This window comes from Typopeltis vanoorti, chromosome 2 (genome assembly GCF_054136105.1).
Source record: "Typopeltis vanoorti isolate ZY-2024b chromosome 2, IOZ_Tvanoo_1.0, whole genome shotgun sequence".
Lineage (NCBI taxonomy): Eukaryota > Metazoa > Arthropoda > Arachnida > Uropygi > Thelyphonidae > Typopeltis > Typopeltis vanoorti.
In genome coordinates this window covers 48,957,429-48,982,736 of record NC_143550.1, presented here as the reverse complement: position 1 = coordinate 48,982,736, position 25,308 = coordinate 48,957,429, and the positions used below count along the sequence as shown (strand labels likewise).

Here is a 25,308-nt window from a genome sequence, read left to right as displayed (position 1 = left end):
ACAGTAGAGATTCATGCTTATTTGAAAATAAGCAGATATACAATCATTTTTGGAGATATCATTTTGCCTTTTATAGCAAGGTGGAGTGTGTTTGTATTTATGTTAGGTGTAATTGGCAACTAACAATATTTGTAATGTAAATATTAACATTTACATAAGCTTAATTTCTTTTTGAATATGATGTAGAATATCAGAGAAATGTAAATTAAATGTAGGGGAGTGTGATGACTCGTGAAATGTTTGTTTCAGCTGTGTGAACTTATAAGAATTTTTTATCTACTTAGCTTATATGTATTTGTTTTAATAAAAGTTTTTTAACTTTTGTTTTTATATATTTTTACAGTTTAGCATCTGCATCTTTTCTTCCTAAATACTTCAGTTCAAAATGGAGTTTTTCCAAATTTCAAGTGCCTAGTGGAGCATATTGTATCTGTGCATTTGGAGCGGAGACAAATTCGGTAATTGGTAAGTTATTAGATGAAATATATCTAAAGTGATATGTAGTAATTAGTTTTCCTGTTTATATGAAAACAATGTTTCATCCTGCCCCTTACACAGACAGACAGACACACACACCTAATAATAGGCAGGCTAACATGAATCCAAATAGCAGAAAACTAGCTTCTATTATCTACTCAAGAAGAAATTTGCCATTATCAGTACCAAGAATGTACTGTTGTGTTAACGCACATATTATAGACATTCTGCAGCTAAACTAAGAACATCATAATTATGTGTGAACCAATATAGAAAAAGTGGATGTGCTTGGTATCCTGAATGTGGATGGAAGAAAACCATTGCCCTCCAAAATTACTTTAGAAGTGAAAAGAAATATTCAGGGAAATCAGCATACAGAACATTCTTAATTTAAATAAATTTAGCTGTAAAACCAAGATCGTCTATGAGCCAAATTGCTCTCTTCTGGACAACATTTAAAATTTTAAAGAAAGAAAGATTTGAAATTTGTATAGAGTTAGTAGCCAGGTAGGTTATAAACAGTCTTGATGAGTGGAAAAGAATGCCTAGTTTTTTTAGTGGTCGAGGAAGCTATTGATGTGATAGCTCAGGAGAGATCTGATCCTGTCTAGTGATATGTATTACTGATGATAGACAAGCTGAGATCCCTATTACAAGAGTAAGGCAAGACTGCATTTTGGTGACATTAAAAGTCACGAGGTTAACCTCACCCGATTGAAGGATCTTGAAGTTTGGGATGTCTATGCACTACACGGTTTATCGAAACAGTAGGATGTACTATCATTAGCAAAGCTGTGGATAGTATTATTTATGATTGACAGTAGGTTATGTTTTACAGTCACTGCTCATTATAGGTGTAGCAGAAAGTGCTATGATAATGAATGACAATTCAGTGAAGCTAGTTAATGGATGTTTAATTCCTCGGATATTTACAGATGTTGTGGTGTCTCAGTTCTTTCACCTGTTCTGCATAAATAACCTGCCCTAGCTGATTCAACATCCATATCTGGTTTTGCTAATGGCAACATGCTATACTTGCTTTTATGATATACACTTACTACACAAATCAAAACTGTTCTTCAGCTGAGGATTAGATAACCTTGAGTTTTAATTCTTGCAAAAATTCAACCTTATTGTTGTTTCTTGCACACACACAAAGAAAAAAAAAACCTGTACATTTCTCAGTGTCTCCCCTGAGATAAGAATCTCCTGTTCTTACAACATAAATATATCACATGCATTGCCATCTAAATATACAGATCTCGAACCTATTCAACCTTATAGTACTGTCATTCATGTTTGGAAACATTTGCCTTTAAAGGTTGCCTAAATATCCTTGTTAGAATATCTTGCTCCTTTCACTGACTTATTCCATTCCCATCAATAATGCCTGCACTTTGATTTAAATCTGTAAAGATGTCCACAGCAATTAACCACCATTCATTCATGCTTTTGTTTATTAAAGCAACCTTGTTGGCATATGTATTTTCCTAAAAAATTATCATCTACAATTATTCAGTTGTAATGTTAAGATGCTTCATCTTTTGCCTTCTACATATCTAATACTAGTTGTCTGGAAACCTAAGAGACAAATTAATTTTTCCCATTTTTAAAAATTGGCATCTTTTAAACATTAGCCTGTCTTTGTGATATTTTTGAAAGTAAAGTTTATTGAACATTTATTTGAATAAGTTACATTTACTCATACCCATTTTCTTTCTCCCACAGCAATCTGTGCAGATGGTAGCTATTACAGGTTTATATTCAATACCAAAGGAGAATGTACTCGTGATGTGTATGCACAGTTTCTGGAAATGACGGATGATAAATCCTAAAAAGCATTCCAAGAAAGAACTGAAAAAACAAATACATATGAGGCAGAAGTGATCAACCCAGTGTTAGTTGAAAATTGCCAGATAAACCAACATGCGAAATGGTATTTTCTAGATTCAGTTATGAATTTTTATAACTAGAAAGATAAGTGACTGTTTTGGAAAGATACGTATACAAAGTATACAGTGAACTGCCAAAATAAAAAAAAATAAATAAAAAAATAAAAAATCTCCTGTAATTTAAATGCCAAACTACAGAGGATTAGTTTTGCACTCCAATGAGGAGCATGGGTCTGAATATTTTTCAGTTTTATAATCAAAGCATAAAAAATATTTTGAATAAATTGGTCTTTATATAGGCTGTATATAACATTTTGTTTTGAAAGGTGGATGCTCATATCTGTTTTCATGTGTTGAGAACATTTGGAATTAATTGTCTCATCAGATTGCATGTACAGGAATTTCTCTCATGTACTCAGCATACTGTTTTAAATTATTAAAATAGTGAAAGGAATTTCATTTTTTATATGGTATTCAGAAAAAAAAATGAAGTTTCATCATTTATGGCCCAGTTTATAGTGAATTTCTTGTATCATATTGTATACAACAACATGCAAAGCATGAAGCAAAAATTTACATTTGGGATACATTAAAAGTGAAATCATTTGAACCTGATCCATGATTCTCATTTTTTTTTTTTTTTTATATTTAATGACCTATCATTTGTTTTAAAGATGGGCTAACATCTTATGTAGCTTGTCTCAGCATGAAATAGGAATTTCATATTGACATCAAAATATTTTTTGTCTGTAATATTCAGTTATATAATTTGTAAATACCGTATATACAGATCTACATGTATTCATATTAGTGTACTTGATGCATTAACACAGTTAATACATGAAGGTACTTGCTAATTATGGCATAATTTTTTTCCTGTGTACCTAGACATTTGTTAAATATATCAGATTTTCAAAATGAAGTTATCATATCAAAATGTGATTTAACTTTAAATATCATTTATTAAACAATGTAAATAAGAAAATGTAAAAATTTTACTTGAAAGCTGTATATAAAGCTATCACTTTTGCAAGTAAACTAAATATAAAATATCTGTCAAGTGCTCTTTGTCTACAAAAGTATTTTGTGCTTTTTTTTTAAAAATAAATAGGAAATGAATTAAAGAGAGAGTGCACTTCAAATGAAATGTAGTTACATCAATAATAAAAAAAAAAATTCGAGTAGTTCCATTGTTTCATGATATTGGCATCTTCAGGGATGATTAACAGAATACTTCTCTCTCTCTTAGTTTCGACTATAATGCATCACAAAATGGTAGGTATTCTTATTTGGGCAACTATGAATTCCTGGAGCTCATTGCAGGAAGTCCATGTTAATCTATACAATACCTGTCATACCTCTCCTTGAATTTATTCATTTTCAGTGCACTTTGAGTTGCCTCTAAAAAACTATTCATTGACCACTCTCCAAGCAAACTCCCTTCCTCCAAAAAAAACCTTTTGATAACCATACTTTTACTTTCCACAGATGATCCAAAATTCTGTTTCTTCTGCATCTGTCCTATAAAATTCTTTAATAACTTGCATATTTCTATCGCATACAAGTTACCAAATTGCTCTTCTTACTTTTTTGTTATCATTGTTACTTTGTTTAAAAAAAAATTACTGCAACTAATTTATGGCTGGATTCATAATAGCCTCCATTTTAACATCTGATATATGCCGAATTGAAGCCTTTTGGCTCTGTTCTTTAATCATTTGATTACACACTTCCCAAGAGTTCACTTACAGTGAATTTAACTTTCTGACATAGGATTGCTATAGTATTGAGAAAGTTTTTGCTCTCTTTGGGTTTCTGCCTGGTCTCTGATGAGAATCAACAGTTTGAAATAGCTGTCAGGCCAGTGAAACTAAATTTAAGCACTAATAAAAGGCAAATATATGAGCTCCTGGACAGAGCTTGTCTTAAGTAGTGCAAACTAAGACAATTCCAATGCCAAAGGCTATATTTCCATAAGCTCTCTGGTAAAATTTTTGAAACAAAATTTCTATATTGGATATAAAATATGACTGGATCCATAATATTTTCCACTTTAATATACTACTACTAACTCTTTGTTGTAATGTTAAGAGTTTGAGAAGTTAAAAAAAAAAAAAAAAAAAAACATTGTTTTTGTAGATAACTTGGTTGTTGTCCTGTAATGTTTGAAAAGATGCTTTTCACACATTTTTCAAAACTTATATCAAATTAGCATTATATGCTGTACTTGAATTATATTGTTCTCAGTTTCATCTTCCATATAGTACCTTCTAAATGCATTCATTCATAAAATGAATCCTGAATTTTTAATTCAATCTAAAGTAACATTAGCAGAGTATTCCTGACATAAGATGATATAGTAATCTTTGTAGTATTAATGCCATGTAATGATGAGGCTTTCTGTTTTTTTGTTGTTTTTTTTACTTCCACCTGCAAAATATATAACTATAATACATTAACACTATGGATGGATTAAGATTGTTTATTTAACTTTCTAACATAGGATTGACAGTTTCCAGACTTTTAGATAGTCTGGAAACTGCTTTAGAAACCAAATGTAGAATTTTATCAAGTCACTGCAAGCCTCCAGTAATTGGGTGATAGTCTAGATCATAGGCGGCCAACCGCGGGCCGCATGCGACCCTTGGGTGATTTTGTGCGGCCCATAGCAGGATAAAAACTATATTAAATTATGTATCAATTTAGCTAGTTTTGACCGCAGATTTTCTGATTGATATACTGGTTATATTCATTATTTCTGATGACTGAAACAATTTATATTCTCAACATGGAATGATCGTCTTCTGGATTTATGAATATCGTCATCATTCAAAATCGACTTTGATGAACTTGTTGCAGCACATGAACGCCCACAGTATTCTCATTAAGTTCGGTTACATGTAAAAAAAAACAGAAATATGTAATTAAATTTAATTTAACAACTTATATTTAAATCAATCAAGTATTTTATATTGTTCTCCCAGTAGTAAAATGATTTAACAAATATAGTAATTCGATACATATAACTATTGCCTTAAAAAAAAAAAAGCAGTTTATTTTTATTTAAATTCTGTCTCAAAGTGTGCGGCTCGTGACGCTACCACTCATCACATATAGGCCCTCGTATAGAATGAAGTTGGCCACGCCTGATCTAGATGATCAAATTCAGCCCCTCACCTAAAATTTAGTCATAAATGCCATTGATTGCTTTATGATATAATCAAACGCTTGCGCTTATCAAAATTTATTTCGATTTGTCTAGTTGTAAGTTGCCTAAAAAGTTTATATTTTTTCCCTTTACTTTAGTACTAATGAAGTTAACATATCAAATTAAAAATAATGGTTTCAGTAGAATAGAGCATGTTCATTTAGTTATTCTTTTACATATAAGATCTCTTTGCACTTTGTCTGGCTTTATCACCTCTTGATTATTAGAAACAATGTGGATAAGAGAGGCTGTGTTATATTTCTCGAAGGTAGAAATTGATACTAGATTTCAGTTTTTTGTCTAGAGAACAGACAACACATTCATAGTATATTTAGAAGGGTCAATAATGAGGAAGACACTTTGGAAGTGCTGAGGATTATCTGCTATTCTGGCAGGCATGTATTGGTGTTAGTAAATGCCCCAGCATATCTACCTGCTGGAGTTGTGCATTTGAAAAAGGAAAGTCAGAGCTTGTAAACAGTAAAATCACCATGGACTTCACTATTAGGAAAGTTGGTCGGGAGAAAATCGAAAATTACATAAAAGGAAATCATGTTAAGAATGTGCTAATAGAGGCAGTAGATGAATTTTAGCATGAATAGCATTTTTAGCCAAAGAAAATCAAAACCAAGGAGATTTCAAGTTGGGTGCTCACTCATAGCATATAGAATGAACAAATTGACAATTTGTTCTTTCTTGTGTTCTATAAGATGAAAAAGCATAATTTGGAAAACAGATGAGTAGTGCTTGAAGCTGAAATTTAAATATCTTAAGGAAAAGGTGTGATTTTGGAGATAGAAATAAACATGATTGGAGTTTGAACTAAGATTGTGTATATTTGTAAAGTGAATCTGGAAGGTTTGTCTTTATCTGCATGTAATCTATGTTTATTTTTGCTTGATTGTTCACAGTTGTTTAAGATTAGCAAGAGAGAGATAGGGAAATAATGCAAATTCCATTTCTTTTGCTTTCCTCACCCAGCTCCACTGCAAATCCTAACCTGAGCATTGTCCCACCCTCCATATTCAAATTCAGTATTCTGAATATCAGGATGATACCATGTCTAATAGACTTACTATATCTGGATTTGTGCTTTTGAATGTTAGCTTGAATTCACAATGTTTATTAATTGTACTCCCAGCATTCATATAAAGACAAAGCTAGTAATTCATGAGGAAGTATTATCTAAATTTTAAGTTCCTGTCCTGATTACCAAATAGACCTGCAGAGGTACTTGAATTTGAATTCTTAACTTCATTACTAGTGACTTTGAAGAGTAGTATTCATTTACAGTGAGTTAAGAATTTCAATCTCTGATTTTCTTCCTGCTCCCATACAGAAATGTTCATCATACTTGCTCCTTTAATCCTTGAAAAAATAGCTCTCCACACTTTAAATAGTTTTTCTGATTTTAAACATAAGCTTGTAATTTTTTTTCTTTGTTTGTCATTCTTGGATTAAATATTGGATATTGAACTATTCAATGGATTATACATGTGAAGCCTTGATCCAAAAACCCTGCTCTAGAGATCAAAGATGAAACTTTTTCTAGTCACTTCAGGCTTCGAATAAATAAGGCTATGGTCTCATACTGGTTTGACATTCATCTGCCATTAAGGATGATCACAAACATTCATGCCAGCATGAATTGAAAACATTCTATTGGTTGGAGAACTGATACACTAAGCACTTTGGCCAACCACTCGCCTAATTTATATGCTTATGTAAATCACTTTTTTTCTGGCATCAACTTCAGGTAATAAAATAGTATAATCAAGAACAAAATTGAAAGTAATGAATGTAATATAGGTAAACTCAATGTTTCCAATTGAAGCTTATAATTGCTGTTCTAATGTACATCAGTATCTAATGAGCCAACACATGGCAGTTAGAAACTAACCCAAGTTGAACTCAAAATAATTGTTGCTTGTTTAACCTGTTTAATATCCACTTTTTTGTGTATGCATGTTAAATCCCAAAGATGCCAGTCTCATATTGGTGAAACTTCGGAAGTTACTGCTGAATTTTTTTTTTTTTTTGAATTAGTTCTACATGTCTTTCATTACTAAAAGTTATAAAATGCACAAAATACACTATGCTTCTGACATACTTTGTATAGTTAATACCATAACTTCAGTTTGATCATTGTTAATACTCTTTCTTCATGCAGGTTACCACTAACAGAAATCAGGAGAATCGACACCAAAAAACTTAAAACTAATATAATTACAGAATACGGTATTGCTTGTACACCACCACTAATGAGCATATGTTTAAAATAATTTTTAAATGAAACTTAAAACCCTAGTAGCTTTTATGAATGTTACTAATACATTTTGTAAGTGCAGAATGCTCTTACTTTTTTTTACTTTTGTATTTTTGATAAGCAAAACCTTCTTGACTAGTAGGAATACTTTTTTAATTTTTATAAATAGTAATGGCACAGATATGAAACTGATATTACTTGATCATTGAAATAAAACTAAAATTAATAACTGAATGCAATTAAAAAAAAAAAAAAAAACAGTACAAACTTTTGTAAAATTATTTCTCTAAAATATTGGAATAATTAGTCCATAAACATAATTATCACACTAAGGACATTTGTGTAGTAATTTGTTTCAAATATTTGAAAGAAAAGTTTTAAAATTGTGCATCTCCTCTCCTTCTGATCTTCTGTTTTCTCCTCATATCAGTTCCTGCATGCAAAATGAATGGTAATATTAATTACTATATAAACTATTAACATCTACTCTAAGAAATCGGCATTCCTGAAGGAAAGCAGCATGATCACGCACTCATGGAGATTTAAGTAGCATTAAATAACTTCTGCCAAAATCTTTGTATAGTGACATCATTATCACAACTGAATCGAGAGCTGTGTTTCTGCTCATGAACATAATTTTGTTGTACTAATTTCACTGTTAATTTGGCAGTGCATGGAAGCATTAAAAATTACTTAAATGATGCAATATTAGGCTGTGTCTAGTATTCTTAGAATAAATAGGATAGGAGCAAAATTGGTACAATTTATTTTCTTAAGAAAAAGATGTGGAAGGAACACCATGTGCATAAGGATGACATCAATTATGAAAAGTATAAGATGCAGGCCAAAAGGGTTACAAGTATTGTACAGAAAGTTTGAAAAATTTGTTTGAAAAAGAAACTGCTAAAGCCAAATCAGAAGAATTCTGCCACCATGTTGCAAGTGGAAGAAAGAATGAACATAACTGCCAAATGCATATGGCATGATCTCGGTGGCAGATATAGAAGAGATTGTTTAGCTGATGAGTATCCATTTTGCTAATGGCTATCAGTATGTATGTAACATGCTACCTCTACAATAAATGAAGAAACTTGGATGCTATGAGAAGGTACTATCACTTGCATAACTGAATAAGAATTCAGCAGTAGCTGCTTGAAATATCAACATGGATGATGAAAGAATATTCATCCAACCTGATTATATAATTTGAGTCTCAGTAGAAGGAAGATTCCACAGGATTGTAAAGAATGTATAATTCCATTGCTCAAGGGTGGTGATAAAGACTGATGTATTTAACTGTAGCAGTAGCAGTTTATCTGGAGTGGTGGTGAAGATTTTGGAAAAGTTGGTAAGAGCTCACATACAGAAATAGGTTGATAAAGAATCTATACTTTGCACTGAACAGCTTGGGTTTACTAAGGGAACATTCAGTGACTTGCTCGCATTTCAAATGTTATGCTTGAGTTAGACACGAGGAATGCGTGAAAATTTGTAACTTGTGTAACCATGATACTTTTGGACTTCACTAAGGCTTTTGAGGATACTGCATAGAATGCTGTTGCATATGTTGCAGGATATGGGATTGGATTATAAACTTACATTGGATAATAGGTCGCTTTCCATTATATCAAAGGTATATGGGGATGCAAGTGCAGGATTAAGGTGACCAGTAATGTACCCCAGGAATCGGTCCTTGTTAAATGGTTATTCAGTCTTTACATTAACAAGGACCGATTCCTGGGGTACATTTCATTTATCCTGCCCATCTTTATATCAGCTGTTTGCTGATACAAAGATGGGCAAGGTAATTGGAAATATTGCTGACATACAGCACTTGCAAAATTATTTGAATAGGCTGGAATTGTGGACATGTGAAAGTGGCTGTCAGTTTACATTTGCTAAAGTTGTACACTTTAATGTGATATCTAATGGCATATTTGATTGGTGGGATTATGCTAGAAGAGATTGATCAGCCTAGGAATTTTGGAATTTAAGTAGATAGGAAGTTGAAGTTTAGGATTGAAGTTCATAGCATATATTGCAAATACGACTCAGAGGATAATAATAATGTTGATGTAAGGAAAAGGGTGTCATTTAGCCTCTTTACAAAGCCTTGATATAATCTTGCCGACTTTTGTGCACATATCCTGGTTTCCAAGGTAATGCAGATATGACCAGGGTAAAGATGATATCAGGACTGGAATGTAGCTTATATGGATGGATAAAGAAGTTGTGAAGTGGAGGCACTAGCAAACAGAAGAAAGATGATGAATGAATTCAAGGAAGGGTATGATAGCTGGTGTGGGAAATTTGAAACCTCTCTTGTTGAATTCTGATATCCTGAAAGTCTGGTAATAAGAATCAAAATGGCTGGTTATGGTGAAAAGGAAAAAAAAGAAAATCTTCGAGCAGTCCTGAACCAAGGACTAGTAACAAGCTTAAAATTGTTCTACAATAAATCTTTAGATTGAAATGCAGATTTGTCGGCAAATGCCTGACATGTACGCTTAGGGAGTTTACATCATTATTACTAGCTTCCTAGCAACAGTTTTCCCAAAAATATCCTGTACCCTCAATGGGTGTACAGGATTCTATGACAGTATTCCATTAAGTTTCCATTATTACTAATCTCCTGTCAACAATTTGTTTCCAGATTAGTCTCTAGAACTCTAGTATTGTCAAGTCAACATAAGGATTCTTACTGTATCAATTTGCCTATCTTGTTCCTCTGCATCTTTTTCTTGACATCCAGTATCTGGCAACAAATATGTTTTGTGAACCTTCTCTCTCTTTTCTGTTTGACCACCACCTGAGAACAGCTCTACTCACATTCTTGATTGCTAACAATATCAAGTTCATTTCTAATAATATCCTCGTGTTTTATGATTCTGCCATTGATACTGTCTGTTCACTCTCCTAGTAATTCTCAGAACGCTCATCTGTGATTTCAAGTGTTTTATATCCAACCCAGCTTTCATATCCATAAGTTAAAATTGGTTTGTAGCTAGTGTAGTGTTTTCACTGATTTCTCTTATTCCATATAACTTTTCACTCTCCTACCATACTAGCTTTGTTGATTCTGTTGTCTATTTCCATATTGAATTTACCATCTTTGCTAAAAATTGTTCCTAGGTAGCTGCAATGTTTTACTTGTTCTATGGGTTCTCCATTCAGGATGCATTTGCTTTCAGTGTTCTGCCTATTTTTGTAGTATTTTTCATATCATTTTCTATTTCAGATCCTCTGTGCATGTTCTGTAACCAAAATATAAACAATTCAAATTTTAATGCAAATCTGAAATGTCAAATTTAATGAAATTCTGTTCAACTGTGGAATTATCAGTTGGAATCCTGTAGCCTATAAAAATGTGCTAGTTGAATTCAAAATTTACCACATGGATGTTGCATCTTTCCTAATTTGCAAAATTCATTTCATTGCATTCCATTCAGCCAGATAGTTCATTGAAATATTTAATTTTGACACATTATCATTTTGCCCTTTCAATTGATCTTGAAACAAAAAAAGGAAAAGCTCCACAAATTTTTGTAAGGATTCCAGATACCAAATTTCAGTCAATTCCAACCACCCAGAACACTTAAATGCCTACATATTTTGCAAAAACAGAAAAAATATGGTCATTATCTTCATTCTATCCCCAAGACTTCAGATTAGTGGGATAAGCATGAACCTTTTGATAACTGGAGAAAAATGACAAACTGAATAAATGAAAGCAATCATATTTGCTGTGGTTAATAAATCAATCAGAACCTTGTCAAATTTAAACATGTTTGCATTAACATGGTTGACTCGAGTCTTCTAATATGGATTAATCTAATACCAAGAGAATATGAGTAAAAGAATTAGAATACTTCCACTTACTGAACATTAATTATTGCATCTTATGTAAAAGATTTTTTCTATTTAGTATGTTGCAGCAGCCCATTTTTAATTTCATAATTTACCCTGATGATCTTCAAAAGGAATTGTTATTATGATTCTACCAATGATTTCAGGAAATATTTGGTAGTCTTCTTAAATTTTATTAAGAAAATTGCTTTACCTTTAAAATTACTGCATTAACTGTTGATCTCATGAGATGAAATCAGCAGTTAATGCAATTTTCCACTTTTTAGAGAAACAAAAGTCCAGATTACTTCTGATAAACTTGGTGAATTAAAAATTAAATAGGTAAAGAGCATTAAGAGGAATATCTTGATTAAGTTGCAAATAATTCCAACCTTATTTTGGAATTGCACCCAGGATGTAAAGAATATAATAGCTCTTCAACTGAGGGTTAGCTGATCTCATATGAAAGGAACAATATTCCTCTTGGAAACTTGAATTGAACTTAGCATAAACTGATGATTAATGCCACCAAAAACGCAGGGGGGGGAGAACATTTTTTTTTTAGAGTTTTCTGTTATGTATTCATTTGCTTTTGTTCCATTCATTTCATGTGGAACATGCCTATGATAAGTAGATGAAAATTTCATGCTAATAATTTTTAAGTAACATATCTAATATTAATTACTCCCTTTATCCAATCAGTCCAGTCAAATAAAACGAGTAAGTTATGTGTGGACATGCAAACAAAATGAATGCAATACATGCTGCCTTTCCTGAAATGAGCCTATAATGAATAAAGATGTACAAAAATTAATAAACACTTATTTATACTTATTGGGGGGTGCTTAAGGGTCAAAGCTGTATAACTGAGAGACCTTCACATAGCCTTTAAAGGAATGCGGAGAACCGACCAGGGCTTCTGACCTAATGTCCAATCCTCACCATCTCGTGGTGCACCCTGTTGGGTATCTACCTGGATACTGAATGAACGAGGATGAGCTGCAATTTGGGATTTAGCCAACCAAATTGTATTCTTATTGGTTAAACCAAAATAAAAAATGATGGTACAACATGACAAAATTTCATGCTGGCTGGGGCGTCGCCAGGTTAAACAAGGCCCCCGTTGTTTTTGCCAGGGAACCAGGGCGAACAGCGAAAAGTCGGCTACTAGAAAAAATCTGAAAACACATCCCAACTCAACATCACCAGAGTTAAAGATCAGTACTATCAACATAAGAAGCCTGAACGGCAAAGAAATGGAGCTAGCTGAAGAATTAGATAAGTACCAGGTTACATAACAGGGGTGACTGAAACAAATAAGACAAACTGGTGAGATCTTTCTGAGCAATAAATACAAAATGTTATATTCAGGAAATGACAAGGAAAAGAAGGAATAGCCATAGTATTCAACACAAAATACGAAGCTAATCTTCTTGAATGGTAGGCAGTCTCAAGTAGAGTGATGTGGACAAAAATGGGAATGGGAAACTGGACAATGAGATTTATTTGTGCCTATGGTCCCACAGAAGGTTCTACTAAGGTAGAAGTGGAGGAATTTTTTGATGGTTTAGAAAAAGCAACTGACACAATGAAAAAGGAAAGGATTGTCAGACATACAAAATTATTTTGGGAAAATTTTGAGAAAAGAGCAAAGCTAATAATAATGGCAAATATCTGTTGGATTTATGCTCAGGACATGGACTGGTTATTACTAACACCATGTTCCACCATAAAAATGTGCACAAATTCACATGGAGAGAAGAGGCAAGGAATAAGAAACGTCTCATTGACTATATTATTGTTGATAGTGATGTTTTCTCCCTGGTGCAGGACACCAGAGTGTACAGAGGATTTGAAATTGGAAGTGATCACTATGTAGTCTTGAGCAGTATAAAATTGAATTTCATATTGAAAAGAAAAAAGTTCTTTGGCAAGAACATAGAATATAAATATCAAGAAGGTGGTAAGATATTCTGAAGGTTGTTGAAGAAGCTTAGAAATGGAGGAAAGAGTGCTGTAAAAGGAGTTTGAATCAACCCTGATTGATTCAGCCCTGAGCGGCATGTGGTGAGGTTGTCTGCAAGGATAGAAAAATCAGGACTCCATGGTGGACACAGGAAGTTAGAGGCAGTGAAGAAAAAGAAGAAATATCAAAAGTTCCTGGCAAATAAGTCGGCTTTTGCTCTTAGAGAATACAGAGACAAATGTAAGAAAGCGAAACACTGTAAAACTAGCTAAACAAAAGTCATGGGAAGACTTTGGCAAGAACATAGAATATAAATATCAAGAAGGTGGTAAGATATTCTGAAGGTTGTTGAAGAAGCTTAGAAAGGGAGGAAAGAGTGCTGTAAAAGGAGTTTGAGATGATAAAGGTGACATGAAAACAGGAGAAAAAGATATCCTTGAAGTATGGAGTAATTACTTCGAAAAATTGCTAAATGAAACAAGCAGTGATGACAGCACAGTGGTAAAAAACACTGACCAGGCATGCAGGCAGGAATACATATCCATACTTGAGGTAGAAAAAGCCATCAAAGGCTTGAAATGTGGAAAGGCAGCAGGAGTAGATGATATTCGACCAGAAATGCTGAAGTATGGTGGTATAAGAGTCTTACGGTGGCTGCACTGCATAGTTCAGAAAGCCTGGACAGAGGGACGAATTCCCGATGATTGGAGTAGAGCTCTCATGGTACCCATATATAAAAAGGGAAAAAAAACTGAATGTGAGAATTACAGAGGTATTTCCCTACTGAGTGTTCCTGGCTAGATCTATGCAAGTATACTTGAGAAACGGTTGAGAAGAATTGTGGAAGAAAAGCTTGGTGAAGAACAAGCTGGATTCAGGCCAAATAGAGGCTGTCAGGATCAGATCTTCACTTTACGACAAATAGTTGAGAAAGCATGGGAACATAACAAACAACTGTATTTAAGTTTTGTCGATCTGGAAAAGGCTTATGACAAGGTGCCAAGAGAGAAGCTATTCAATACGCTACAGTTATATGGTGTCAATGGGGCATATCAAGCAATACTTAGTCTGTATTTGAGTTGTAAGTCAGCAGTTAGAATTGAAGGATGTACAGGAAGATGGTTTAATGTTAAATTTGGTGTGAGACAATGATGTACATTATCCTGTTTGTTGTTCATTATCTATATGGATCACATTATGAAGGAAAGTGGTATTAAACATATCAGAATTGGAGATGTTAATGTCAGCTCTTTGCTTTATGCGGACGATGTTATACTTCTGAATAAATCCACTACAAGTTTGCAAGATTCCCTGACTAAATTGAATAACTGTTGTAATAGATATGGTATGAAGGTCAGCATTAAAAAGACAAGGACAATGAAAATAGGTAGAATTATTGAAAATGTCAACTGTGTTGTGAATGAAGAACCTGTGGAACAAGTAAAACATTTCAGCTACTTGGGCACGATTGTTAGTGAAGATGGTAAATTAAATATGGAAGTAGACAACAGAATTAACAAAGCTGGTGTGATAGGAAGTCAATTGAATAAATTCATATGGAATAAGAGAGAAATTATTAGTCTGAACACTAAATTACTAAATACAAGTCAGTGTTCAAACCAGTTTTTACTTATGGATCTGAGAGCTGGGTTAGAAGTAAAACACTTGACCAAAGACTAGAGACTGCAGATGTGAGAGTACTGAGAAAGCTTGGAGGCGTGAACAGATGGCATCAATGGCAATATCATTAAAAATGAGGATATTAGGAAAGAACTTGACATTGGCAGCATCCAGGAATGCGTTAGCAGAGCTAATCTCAGGTGGTATGGTCACTTAAACAGAATGGGCGAGGAAAGATTAGCAAAACAAGTGTTCTCTGCCAGGTTGGCAGGAAAACGACCCAGAAGAAGACCAAGAAATAGGTGGATTGATACGGTAAAAAGTGCCTTATACGATAGAAATATAAGATCTGATAATGATAATATTGGAGTCTTGACAAGTAATAGACTGATTTTGCGCAAAATTGTAGATAGGAAGTTAGTAATTATGTAAATTTTTCATTTAGTACTATCATATCCTGTACATCCCTTGAGGAGGGTACATGTCAGGAATTTGATGATGATTATACTTATTGGCACTTGAACTAAACATACCAGTTCATATATGCTGCAGTATTCATAAATCCAACTTTCTTACATTTGCAGCAGTGGATGGTAGAATTTACTTGCTGCTTCATGTAAGAGTAAAATCATTTTGAGGCCTGCAATTGAAATCCTTGTGTGTGGGGGGGGGGGTCTGCCCTCAAAGGATTTTTACTGTAGAGTGATTTTAATAACACATTTTATTTTCCAGGACTAATGAAAGTCTGTAATGCCTCCCCTCTGAAAGTGGAGACTCCTGGGTTATATTTAGAAGTCAGTAGGCAGCTGGTTTTGACTCTTAATCGTCCTTAAGTGGTTTCATGAGTACAGATAATATTGAGGAATTCTGGGCAAGAGTATGGCAGACAATTGCAGCCAACTTAGGATCATAAAACCTAACTATCATTATGGTCTAATAGTGTGCATTCTGTGTTCAGTTTTTCTGAGTATGGGTTGAAAAGCAGTTTCTGGGAGGGAGAAAAGCACTACCTGTCTGTCTCCGAAAGATTGACTTCTTTGGCAACTGGCTTATAAAAGGCCTAGAAAACTTCATCAGCCAACCACTAGAATTAAACTCATAGCCTTTCTTCTGACAATAACATTGTCCGATGGTAAAAATGTTGCGATAAGACCAAGTCACAAACTGATGTCATCAACAAGAGCAACTTAAATGTGTGTTTACATACCTCTCTTGAGGTACATGCAATTTATGACACACAAATTTTTTTTAGTGTGTAGGAAACAGATAAACTTTCTTGAGAGAGGCTCTTTATTCTAAGACTGGATGACACTCCTGCTCTCATGTCAGAGTTCTACAGGTGAGCAGTATCTTGAGTAGAACAGTACATCCAGATTTTCTGAGACAGAAGAAAGCTGTGCCTGACAAGTTTTTGTGCTTGAAGAGGCTGGAGGTATGCCATTCTGAAGAGAGCTCTCTTCGTGGTCAGAGAAATTGGTATTTTCAAAAGTAAGGGGACATAAAAGTGAGATCTTTTTTTAAAGAAAAGATTAGGTCTGTTTTGGGAAATTAGTACAGATCTGAGTCAACTATGATGTAATGAACAAGCAAAAAGATGGTGCCACAAATTGCTAAGGATAGAAGGCACTGCATTATAGTTTACTAATCAGGCTTCTGTGCAAAACTTAATGAAATATTAGACTTGCCAAGAGCGACCACAAGTTTCTTCAAATCTTTCCGTGGTGCATTTCCAAAAGTTGGTAGGGAGAAGAGAGTGACTGTAGATTGAGGATAGCAAAATTTGTATTGTTGGTCGCTGATTAGCTGGTGGGTCTCCAGGAATTGAAATTGGCTGCTGAGGATGTTCTCCATAATTTTTGAAAAAAATGAAGAGCAATTAAATGGTTTTTGAAATCTGTTTGAATGCAGGCTTGTTTCGATGATGTTGGGTAGATACCATTCAAGTGGGAAAGATTGAAAAGGCAGTGAAAGGTAGGTTTCATTTCTGGAGTAGAATTCATGGAGGTCAGCCCATTTGGTTTGGTTATGAGTGTTCCATAGTAAAGGAAATTTGGATGAGATTATAGTAGAATTTCCAAGTGGGGAAACTGATGTCTCCATGTGTATTTTAGCAAATATTTGGTTAAGAAATGGTTGTCAAGGGTGTTACTAGGATAGCAAGAATTATCTTGTGTTGTGATGTACTGTCTTACGTTGCTATTACTTATGACAGATACAATTAGCATCCACTTAATGGTGTATCAACCTGGGGTGAAAAATAAGTGTCAAATTGTGTGATAATTTTGGTTATTTACAGCTGTAAGTCCATTCTTTGTTCTAATTTTAAGTTTGTTCGGGATTATATTTATGAAACGCACATTAATCACGTACATTCTAGTCTTCAGAAGTCCACAGTTTTACCAGACTTGTTGAAATTCTGCAAACACATTTCAGAGAATGCTTCCAAATCTGAATTACAGTCATCTAACTTTCATAGTAAAAAATTATCTACACGTAATCACTAACTTTATATATTGCAGTGCAAGAAAGATAAAATTCTGTTATATGGATAGAATTTGCAGTAGACGAAACTCATTTCCCAGAATTTTATTAAAGTTTAATTAATACTGCAAATATTTGACGTCAGTAGTCTCCCACACATGGATAAAGAAAGTGCAAGAATCAATTAAACAAATCTGTAAATTCATATAAATTATTTTTGATGTTAGGGACATGAGATGGTCTCACGCATTTGGGAACTCTTAGCTGGTGCCGTTCAAGATCATTGGTGGTCTGGGTCCCCCCTCCAGTCTCAAACTTAGGGCTAAAACAGCCTCGCGTACCTCCTTTGGAGAATAAAAAGCGTAAGAGGATTTTTTTATCTTATGAAAATCGGCTGAAATAGTGATGTTTGCTAGCTATATTTTGTCAGAAAGGTACGTGCAAGTGTTTGTCATGCGTTCATAGCAAGCTTTTGGCATTCACTTAAACAGGTAGCTGTGCATTAACTGCTTTTTTCCATACTGTCGAATGGTATAGTACACGCAGAACATTGCTGGTTTGATGAGTGAAGCACTAATGCTTTTCATATTCCTCTTTGTGAGGGAGGTTCTTTGAGTAGTGTGTTATTGAGCTCTAGGCTCACCCTGTGAGGGCATTGAGATTAGCTACATTCAGCTGAGCATAAGATTGATTTGAGTCTTTTATATTTGTATTCCGCTTCATTGTAGTCCGAAGCTTGTTTGATCAGCGGGTTTAGATGATTACTTACCTTTATGAACTTTTCTGCTAGATCGTGGAGAAAGGAGGAAATATAAGGAATATTGACTTCTCTGTGAATCTGGGAGTTTCTAATGAACCATGGGGCATCCAGAATCATCCTCAGGCATTTGTTCTGTATCCTCTGCAGTTTTTGAATATTTGTATTCAAGGTATGGCTCCATGCAGGAGATGCGTGATGACTGGTTGTATTACCATCTTATAAGTAGTTTGTTATGTACATCCAGCTTGCTGCTTCTGTTGATCATGGGGTAGAGTTATGTGATTGCTTTAGATGTCTTCAAGCTAATGTGTTGTATATGATTCTTGAATTTAAGTTTTTTTGTCAAGTATCATGCCTAGGTATTTAACTTCGGTCTGCCATGGAATCTTGACTCCTAATAGGTGAATGTCCTTCTTTTTGAAAAACATTATAGTTGTATTTTTTTTTGGGGGGGGGGGTACTTTAATCTTCCAGTCCATCAGCCACTTTTCTAGTATATGAATACTGCTTTGGAGTCTAGTGACTGCCAGTCGGGAGCTGAGTGATCATGCTAGTAGAGCGGTGTCATCTGCACATAATGCTGTGATGATTGTACTAGGGTTTTGGGGAATGTCAGCTATGTAAATTGAAAATAATGGGGAGGAGCAAGAGAGAGAGAGAGCCCTGAGGCACTCCAGCCAGGATTTTGTATCTAGTTGATGCGATTTCATTTATTATGATTAGCAAAAATAGATCTTTGAGGTATGCATCTATTATTTTTATTAGCTTGATTGGTTGAATTTTATAAGTTTATAAAGCAGGCCCTGATGCCACACCTTGTCAAAAGCCTTTGCAACATCTATAAAGACCGCAACTGTATAGAGGTTCCAATTGTAGCATTTTGTGATTTGCTCAACCAGTCTGTGTATCTGTTGTACAATATTATATTATGGTGTTTACGGGATGCAAATTGCTCGTTTGGAATGATTCCTAACTTGTCTGCTTCAGATTGAAGCCGTGTGAGTATAACTTTTTCAGTGCCCTTAATAGGTCTGTAGCTTTCTGGGAGTTTGGGATTCTTTCCAATCTTTTTGACAGGTATGATGTCGGCAGTCCTTCAGGTTGTGGGAAAGTGCTGAAATCTGAGAGTAGCATTGATTATATTGACTAAATGAATTATAGCTTTTCTGGATAGTAATTTCATTATTCTGTTGGTGATGCCATCTGGACCTGGAGCCTTTTTGTTCATATGGGCTATAATATTTGTTATTTCTGCTGGAAAAGTAGGTGTGATAGGTTCAGAATTGTCCTGTTGTTGTCTTAAGACTTGCTTGACATGGCAATGAATTTTGTAGGTAAGGTTGGTGTTTAAATTTTCATAAGAGGGGTTGCCTAGACCATAAAGTTATCAACTTTCGTCTTCCCAATCCATTATATTAAATTGATCCGTGCATAGCCAGCAAGCACATCATTAATAAACGACCAAACTAACTTGCTAGGATGCAGCAAATGACGAAGGAATAGTTCTAATTTAACAGTACTTGTATTAACGAATTACGTCCGCAGTTAATAAACCATTTCGGCAATTTTTAACTATTCATTACACACACACACACACTTCAAAAAAAAAATCAGCTAACGCCTTTTTATTCCTGTATAGGGGGAGTAGGTGAGGCCATTTAGCCCTATCTAACTTTTGGAGACTGAGTGGGCAGTTCAATCTCCACTGGTACCAATCAGAGATAGATGGCCCAAGGCTATCACTAATTAAGCGGTACTCAGTGAAGAGAGACGGCTCAAATGTGCTGCCATCTCGTGGTCCCTAACACAATATATTTAATGTCTGAAATAATGTGGGTTCTACGGTCGATTTTCTTGAGTTTACAGGACGAAAAACCCGAGTTTCTGGGAGGAAAAACCTGCTTGCCCGTGCCAGAGATCGACTAACTCGGGAAACGGTCGAAAAAAGGCTTAGAAAAAGTTCCTCTAGTCGCCGACTAGACTCGAAACCAAGTCTTCCTTTGTGCGGCCAAGCGCCGTGGTTGGCAAACGCCACATCCACTGAGCTACACACACACACTTATATATTTAAAATTTATAAGATTAAAATTAAAAATGACTAATCTAAAAAAACTTCATCTTAACTAAACGAATATTCTGTAATACTGAATAAATTTTAACTCTAACATTCAAATACTCTCAGGGGACCCTGTAACCCCTAGAGAGCGCGTCCCCTGGGTGCGGATAGGGGAGCCCACCATCATGTGTGTGTGTGTGTGTGTGTGTGTGTATACAGGGTGTTCGGGATAAATTTGACAGTTTCGTAAGGAAAAAGAAAATCTTTGTATCTATTAAATTTAATGAATTGACAAAAAAACATTACAGGCAGAGTTAATTACAATACTATCAACAAGATTTACTCAAAATAACCACCATTAGCATCGATCACAGCTTCAATTCTGCTTCGGAACCTCGAACAAGCTGATGCTACAGTCTCCCTGGGAAGGGCCGCAAAAACTGTTTTAATTTTATCCATTAACTGGGCTTTTGTATTACTGGAAGTGCGATTGGTGTCTTTTTCAACTGCACCCCATACAAAATAATCCATGGGGTTAAGGTCTGGGGAGTTTGGAAGCCAAACATTTGGACTGGTGAAGTCGTAGAAATTTTCAGACAACCATTTTTGACTTTTCCCAGAGGTGTGGCAAGGGGCCGAATCCTGCTGCCATACATACGGCCTACCATTGGCTACCCTTGTTATCCAGGGCTTGACTACAGTTAGCAACTCCACGAACAAAGCCCGAATTCCAATGCCAGGGTTCTTCAACACCTGTTCCTGCAGATTTGCGAGGAATTCTGCTGTACGAACGCAATCAGATCGTCTGCTAGGGATCTTTCTTCTTGCTACATCCTCGTAGTCACCATTGCAAGTCTCTAGTTCATGCCTGATTGTTTTTACTGTATTCAGGGAGCATTGGGCAGCAGTCGTAATATCCTTATTTTGATGGCGGGCACGAATCATCATGATACAAGTTATTCTCTTCCATGATTCAGGTGGGTTCCAGCTATCCATCCTTTCTGACATCTTGTATATGAATGAAGAAGGGTCCAAACTTTTAAATGAAGAGAAGTGTGTGTTAATACATGTAACTTACGGAAAAATATAATTAATTATAAATATGTCAAATTTATCCCGAACACCCTGTATATATACATATAGTAACTGGAGGACAATTCGCACAACATCATAATGGAAGAGATTCTGGTTTTGTTATCAAAAGACACTGCTTAATAATAGAAACGTAAATGTGTATATACTGGTGGATACATTCGTCATGCACATCATAATGGGAGTGTTTCTTATATTAACAAGTGCACCCTGCTTAAGGAAACAAACTTTCATTTGTGTAATTCAACAATACGTGACATAGTTGGCATGAATGACCATGTTATTAAAAAATAAAAATAAAAGACAGATCCAGAAACAATTCACTTACTAGTCATATTCATCATCCTCCACGGAGTGCAAAAACTGTTGAAAAGATGAACAAGCATATTTTACTGACAGAGCTCCAGATGTGATACCAATGGCAACAGACAGACTTGTAAACAACAATCCATATCTTACCTTGTAAGGTATAGGTAAGATCTTTTCATTACTTTTCTCGACAAATATATTACGCATGGTCACAGATTGCATTTTTCTTTTGTACCTTAGCAAGTATAAACGTTTGAATAATCGACGAAAATGTAGATATTTAATTCCAGTCATAAATGCTTTAGCTAACATTATATTGACATTTTTCGAAAACTAAAATGCATTGTATCTACTTATTTCACAATTTCTTCGAAATGAATGCTCGTTATTCTTACCGCAATACAAATAATATTACACCGTGTTTTGAAGCTGTAGCGAGGTCTGCTCGAAGTCGTAAAGGAATGTGAGATAGCGGATTTAGAACATCAGCATCCCGTTATGTTATAATGAACAGTAAACATATTTTCAATGTAAACATCAACAACTGATATACGTGTCGTGTTTACCAGTTTTATTCGCATTTAGAATAAAATAACGAATAAAAAAACAAAAAAAAAAAAACGAACACTGTCTTTTATTGTGAATGTCTAACATGCGTTACTCTTTCTGTAAATTGAGTGGTTATTGCAACCTAAGCTTTGATGGCTATTTAATTACGTAATTGTAGCTAACAACAGTGGTCGAAGATAACATTCCTTTAGCCAATGGCTTTCAGAAACAAATAAATGTAGAACAAAATATCCTTGAAATTAAATAAATACATAAATTATAAATCAGACAGCTGACAAATATCCGAGAGAATGATATCAAAGGATTGAATAAACTAATAAGAAATAATACGTTCGTTTTATTTACGTCCATTTAAAAAAGGTAAAAAGTAGATATAACCAAAGTCAAAACAAAGATAATGTATAATAAATACAGCACCAAAAAGCTAGTACAAATGGAACACCAGGAAACTGATATAGTAACCTCCTATATTTATCCAGGACTAAAGATCATAGTAGAGAGAGACAGTGAAGAAGAAGAAGAAGAAGAAATTATATGTAGAATTCAACTGGTTGGATAGCCTTTGGAAAACACCGTGACGAACTTAAAGGAAACATCCCAATCTGCTTTAAAGAAAAATATTCGACAGTTGTATACTTCTGGTCATGACATATTTAAGTGAAACATGGACCTTGACTAAAAAATTGACCAACAACTTGGTGAATTCGTAGAAGAAAATAGAAATATCATTTCTCGGTATTACCATTCTGGATAGAAAGCACAATACAGTATTTGAATCAGAGCTCAGACTAGGGTGAGATTAGGCATTAAAAGATCCAAATAGCAATGGGCAGATCATATTGTAAGAACTAACACTCAAAAATGGACAAAGTCGATCTCTAAATGGTATTCCAAAGATGGAAAATCTACAAGAAGTCCAAAGTGATGGTGGGAGGATGAAATTAAAGAGATTGCTCGAACTCAGTGGCATATGTCTTGTGTTGAGGAATTCTGTCTATACCATATATGAGCAAAATTGATTGTGTAGTTTCTAACAGTGGTCCTGCTTTGTTTAATTACGTTACCAAAAACACCTAACCACATACCTGATTTGTTTGGTCTTATGCAAGTTACTTCGGGAAGCTGACTCGAAAGCTTTTTTTTTTTTTTTTAATGTGCTTGATTTCTACCGTGGGTTTCTTCCCCATTTTTGTCAATTTTATATGTATTTTTTTATATTTTATTTTTACATAGTCCGGAAACCCTGCTCTAGAGTACACATGGCTGAACTTTTTCAACCACTTCAGCCTCTAATCTAATAAGGGTGGTAAGTCTCACCACTGGACGATGGAATTCATCTTCCACCTACGGACAAACAAATCGTGCATTTCCACGGTGCGATTCGAACCCACGCGCTGTTGGCTGGAGAGAGAAGGTACGCTAACCACTCGGCCAACCAGGCCGACTATTCGGAATTCTTACAAAATTGGTTCACGCTTTTCAATTTTTGTTTCTATGGGTAAAAGGTGCCGAAATTATATACAGTACTGCAATCACTCCATTCTAGCTGAACTAATCAATAAAATTTGGGATTTAGGATGAAAGAGAAAACGATGTCAGTGTGGTTCAATTTTAGGTTTAATCGGCAAGATTTTCGTTGGAAAACTGATTTAAACCGATAGTAATAACTGATCAGTGGCTGCATGGAATTTAATGAAATATGATGAATAAGCTCCCATGTAATTTTAGTTGTACCGCTGAGTTCAAGGATGGTTGATGAATGGTCCATTTTCTTTGCCTACATTATAATTTAGTTTTTATTGGCAATACAATTTTAAGGTATAATGTTTTTTTTTTTTTTTTTTTTTTTTTCCCCAAGAGCCTGTGTAGCTCAGTGGATGTGGCGTTTGCACACCACCGCGCTAGGCCGCACGAAGGAAGTCTTGGTTTCGAGTCTAGTCGGCGACTAGAGGAAATTTTTCTAAGCCTTTTTTCGACCGGTTCCTGAGTTAGTCGATCTCTGGTACGGGCAAGCAGGTTTTTCCTCCCGGAAACTCGGGTTTTTCGTCCTGTAAATTCAAGAAAATCGACCGTAGAACCCACATTATTTCAGACATTAAATATATTGTGTTAGGGTTAGAGACCACGAGATGGCGGCACATTTGAGCCGCCTCTCTTCACTGCGTACCGCTTAATTAGTGATAGCCTTGGGCCATCTGTCTCTGATTGGGTACCAGTGGAGATTGAACTGCCCACTCAGTCTCCAAAAGTTAGATAGGGCTAAATGGCCTCGCCTACTCCCCGTATACGGGGAATAAAAAGGCGTTAGCTGATTTCTGATTTTTTTTTTGTTTTTTCCCCTTTAACTATAGTTGGTTCATTTTTATTGCACAATTAGGCAAAACGCAATCATCATCCTTTGTTTTTAACATAGTAAACAACAGCATACGTAACCAAATGTTATCCCGAAATCCATATAAACCATATTTAGTTTCAGGTATGCATTAGGTTACCTGAGGTATAAACCACATTTCAATCGGATGGTGTGACATTACCTTACTTAACAGTAAGGCGATATCACCCGTCCGATTGAAATAAGCTATTGCCACCTTTTTTTTTTTCGGGGGTGGGGGGGATGACGAAGACGGTCACAATTAATTTTCAAAGCTGAGAAGAGTCTTAGAATCGTCCATATCATAACAGAAGGATTGCTAAAACTAACAACTGATGTTAATTCGATTGCATACAAGAATCCAATAAGGCTATTAAAATATCAGTTTATTTCA

At 34.9% G+C, this 25,308-nt stretch overlaps 1 protein-coding gene and 1 long non-coding RNA gene across 2 annotated transcripts in view; one reads left to right on the top strand and one right to left on the bottom strand.

Moving 5' to 3' along the window:
* LOC150108995 (WD repeat domain phosphoinositide-interacting protein 3) overlaps window positions 1-3,423 on the top strand; it is a 118,019-nt gene extending 114,596 nt beyond the window's left edge. Inside the window, exons 9-10 of the mRNA XM_090411260.1 lie at window positions 344-465; window positions 2,206-3,423. Coding sequence (XP_090267386.1) covers window positions 344-465; window positions 2,206-2,312 — 229 coding nt within the window. The 3' untranslated portion in view covers window positions 2,313-3,423. The remainder of the gene's footprint in view (window positions 1-343; window positions 466-2,205) is intronic.
* LOC150108994 (uncharacterized) overlaps window positions 1-22,427 on the bottom strand; it is a 56,978-nt gene extending 34,551 nt beyond the window's left edge. The window contains exon 1 of the long non-coding RNA XR_016550144.1: window positions 21,993-22,427. This is a non-coding gene — a long non-coding RNA (uncharacterized LOC150108994). The remainder of the gene's footprint in view (window positions 1-21,992) is intronic.
* Window positions 22,428-25,308: the final 2,881 nt, after the last annotated feature.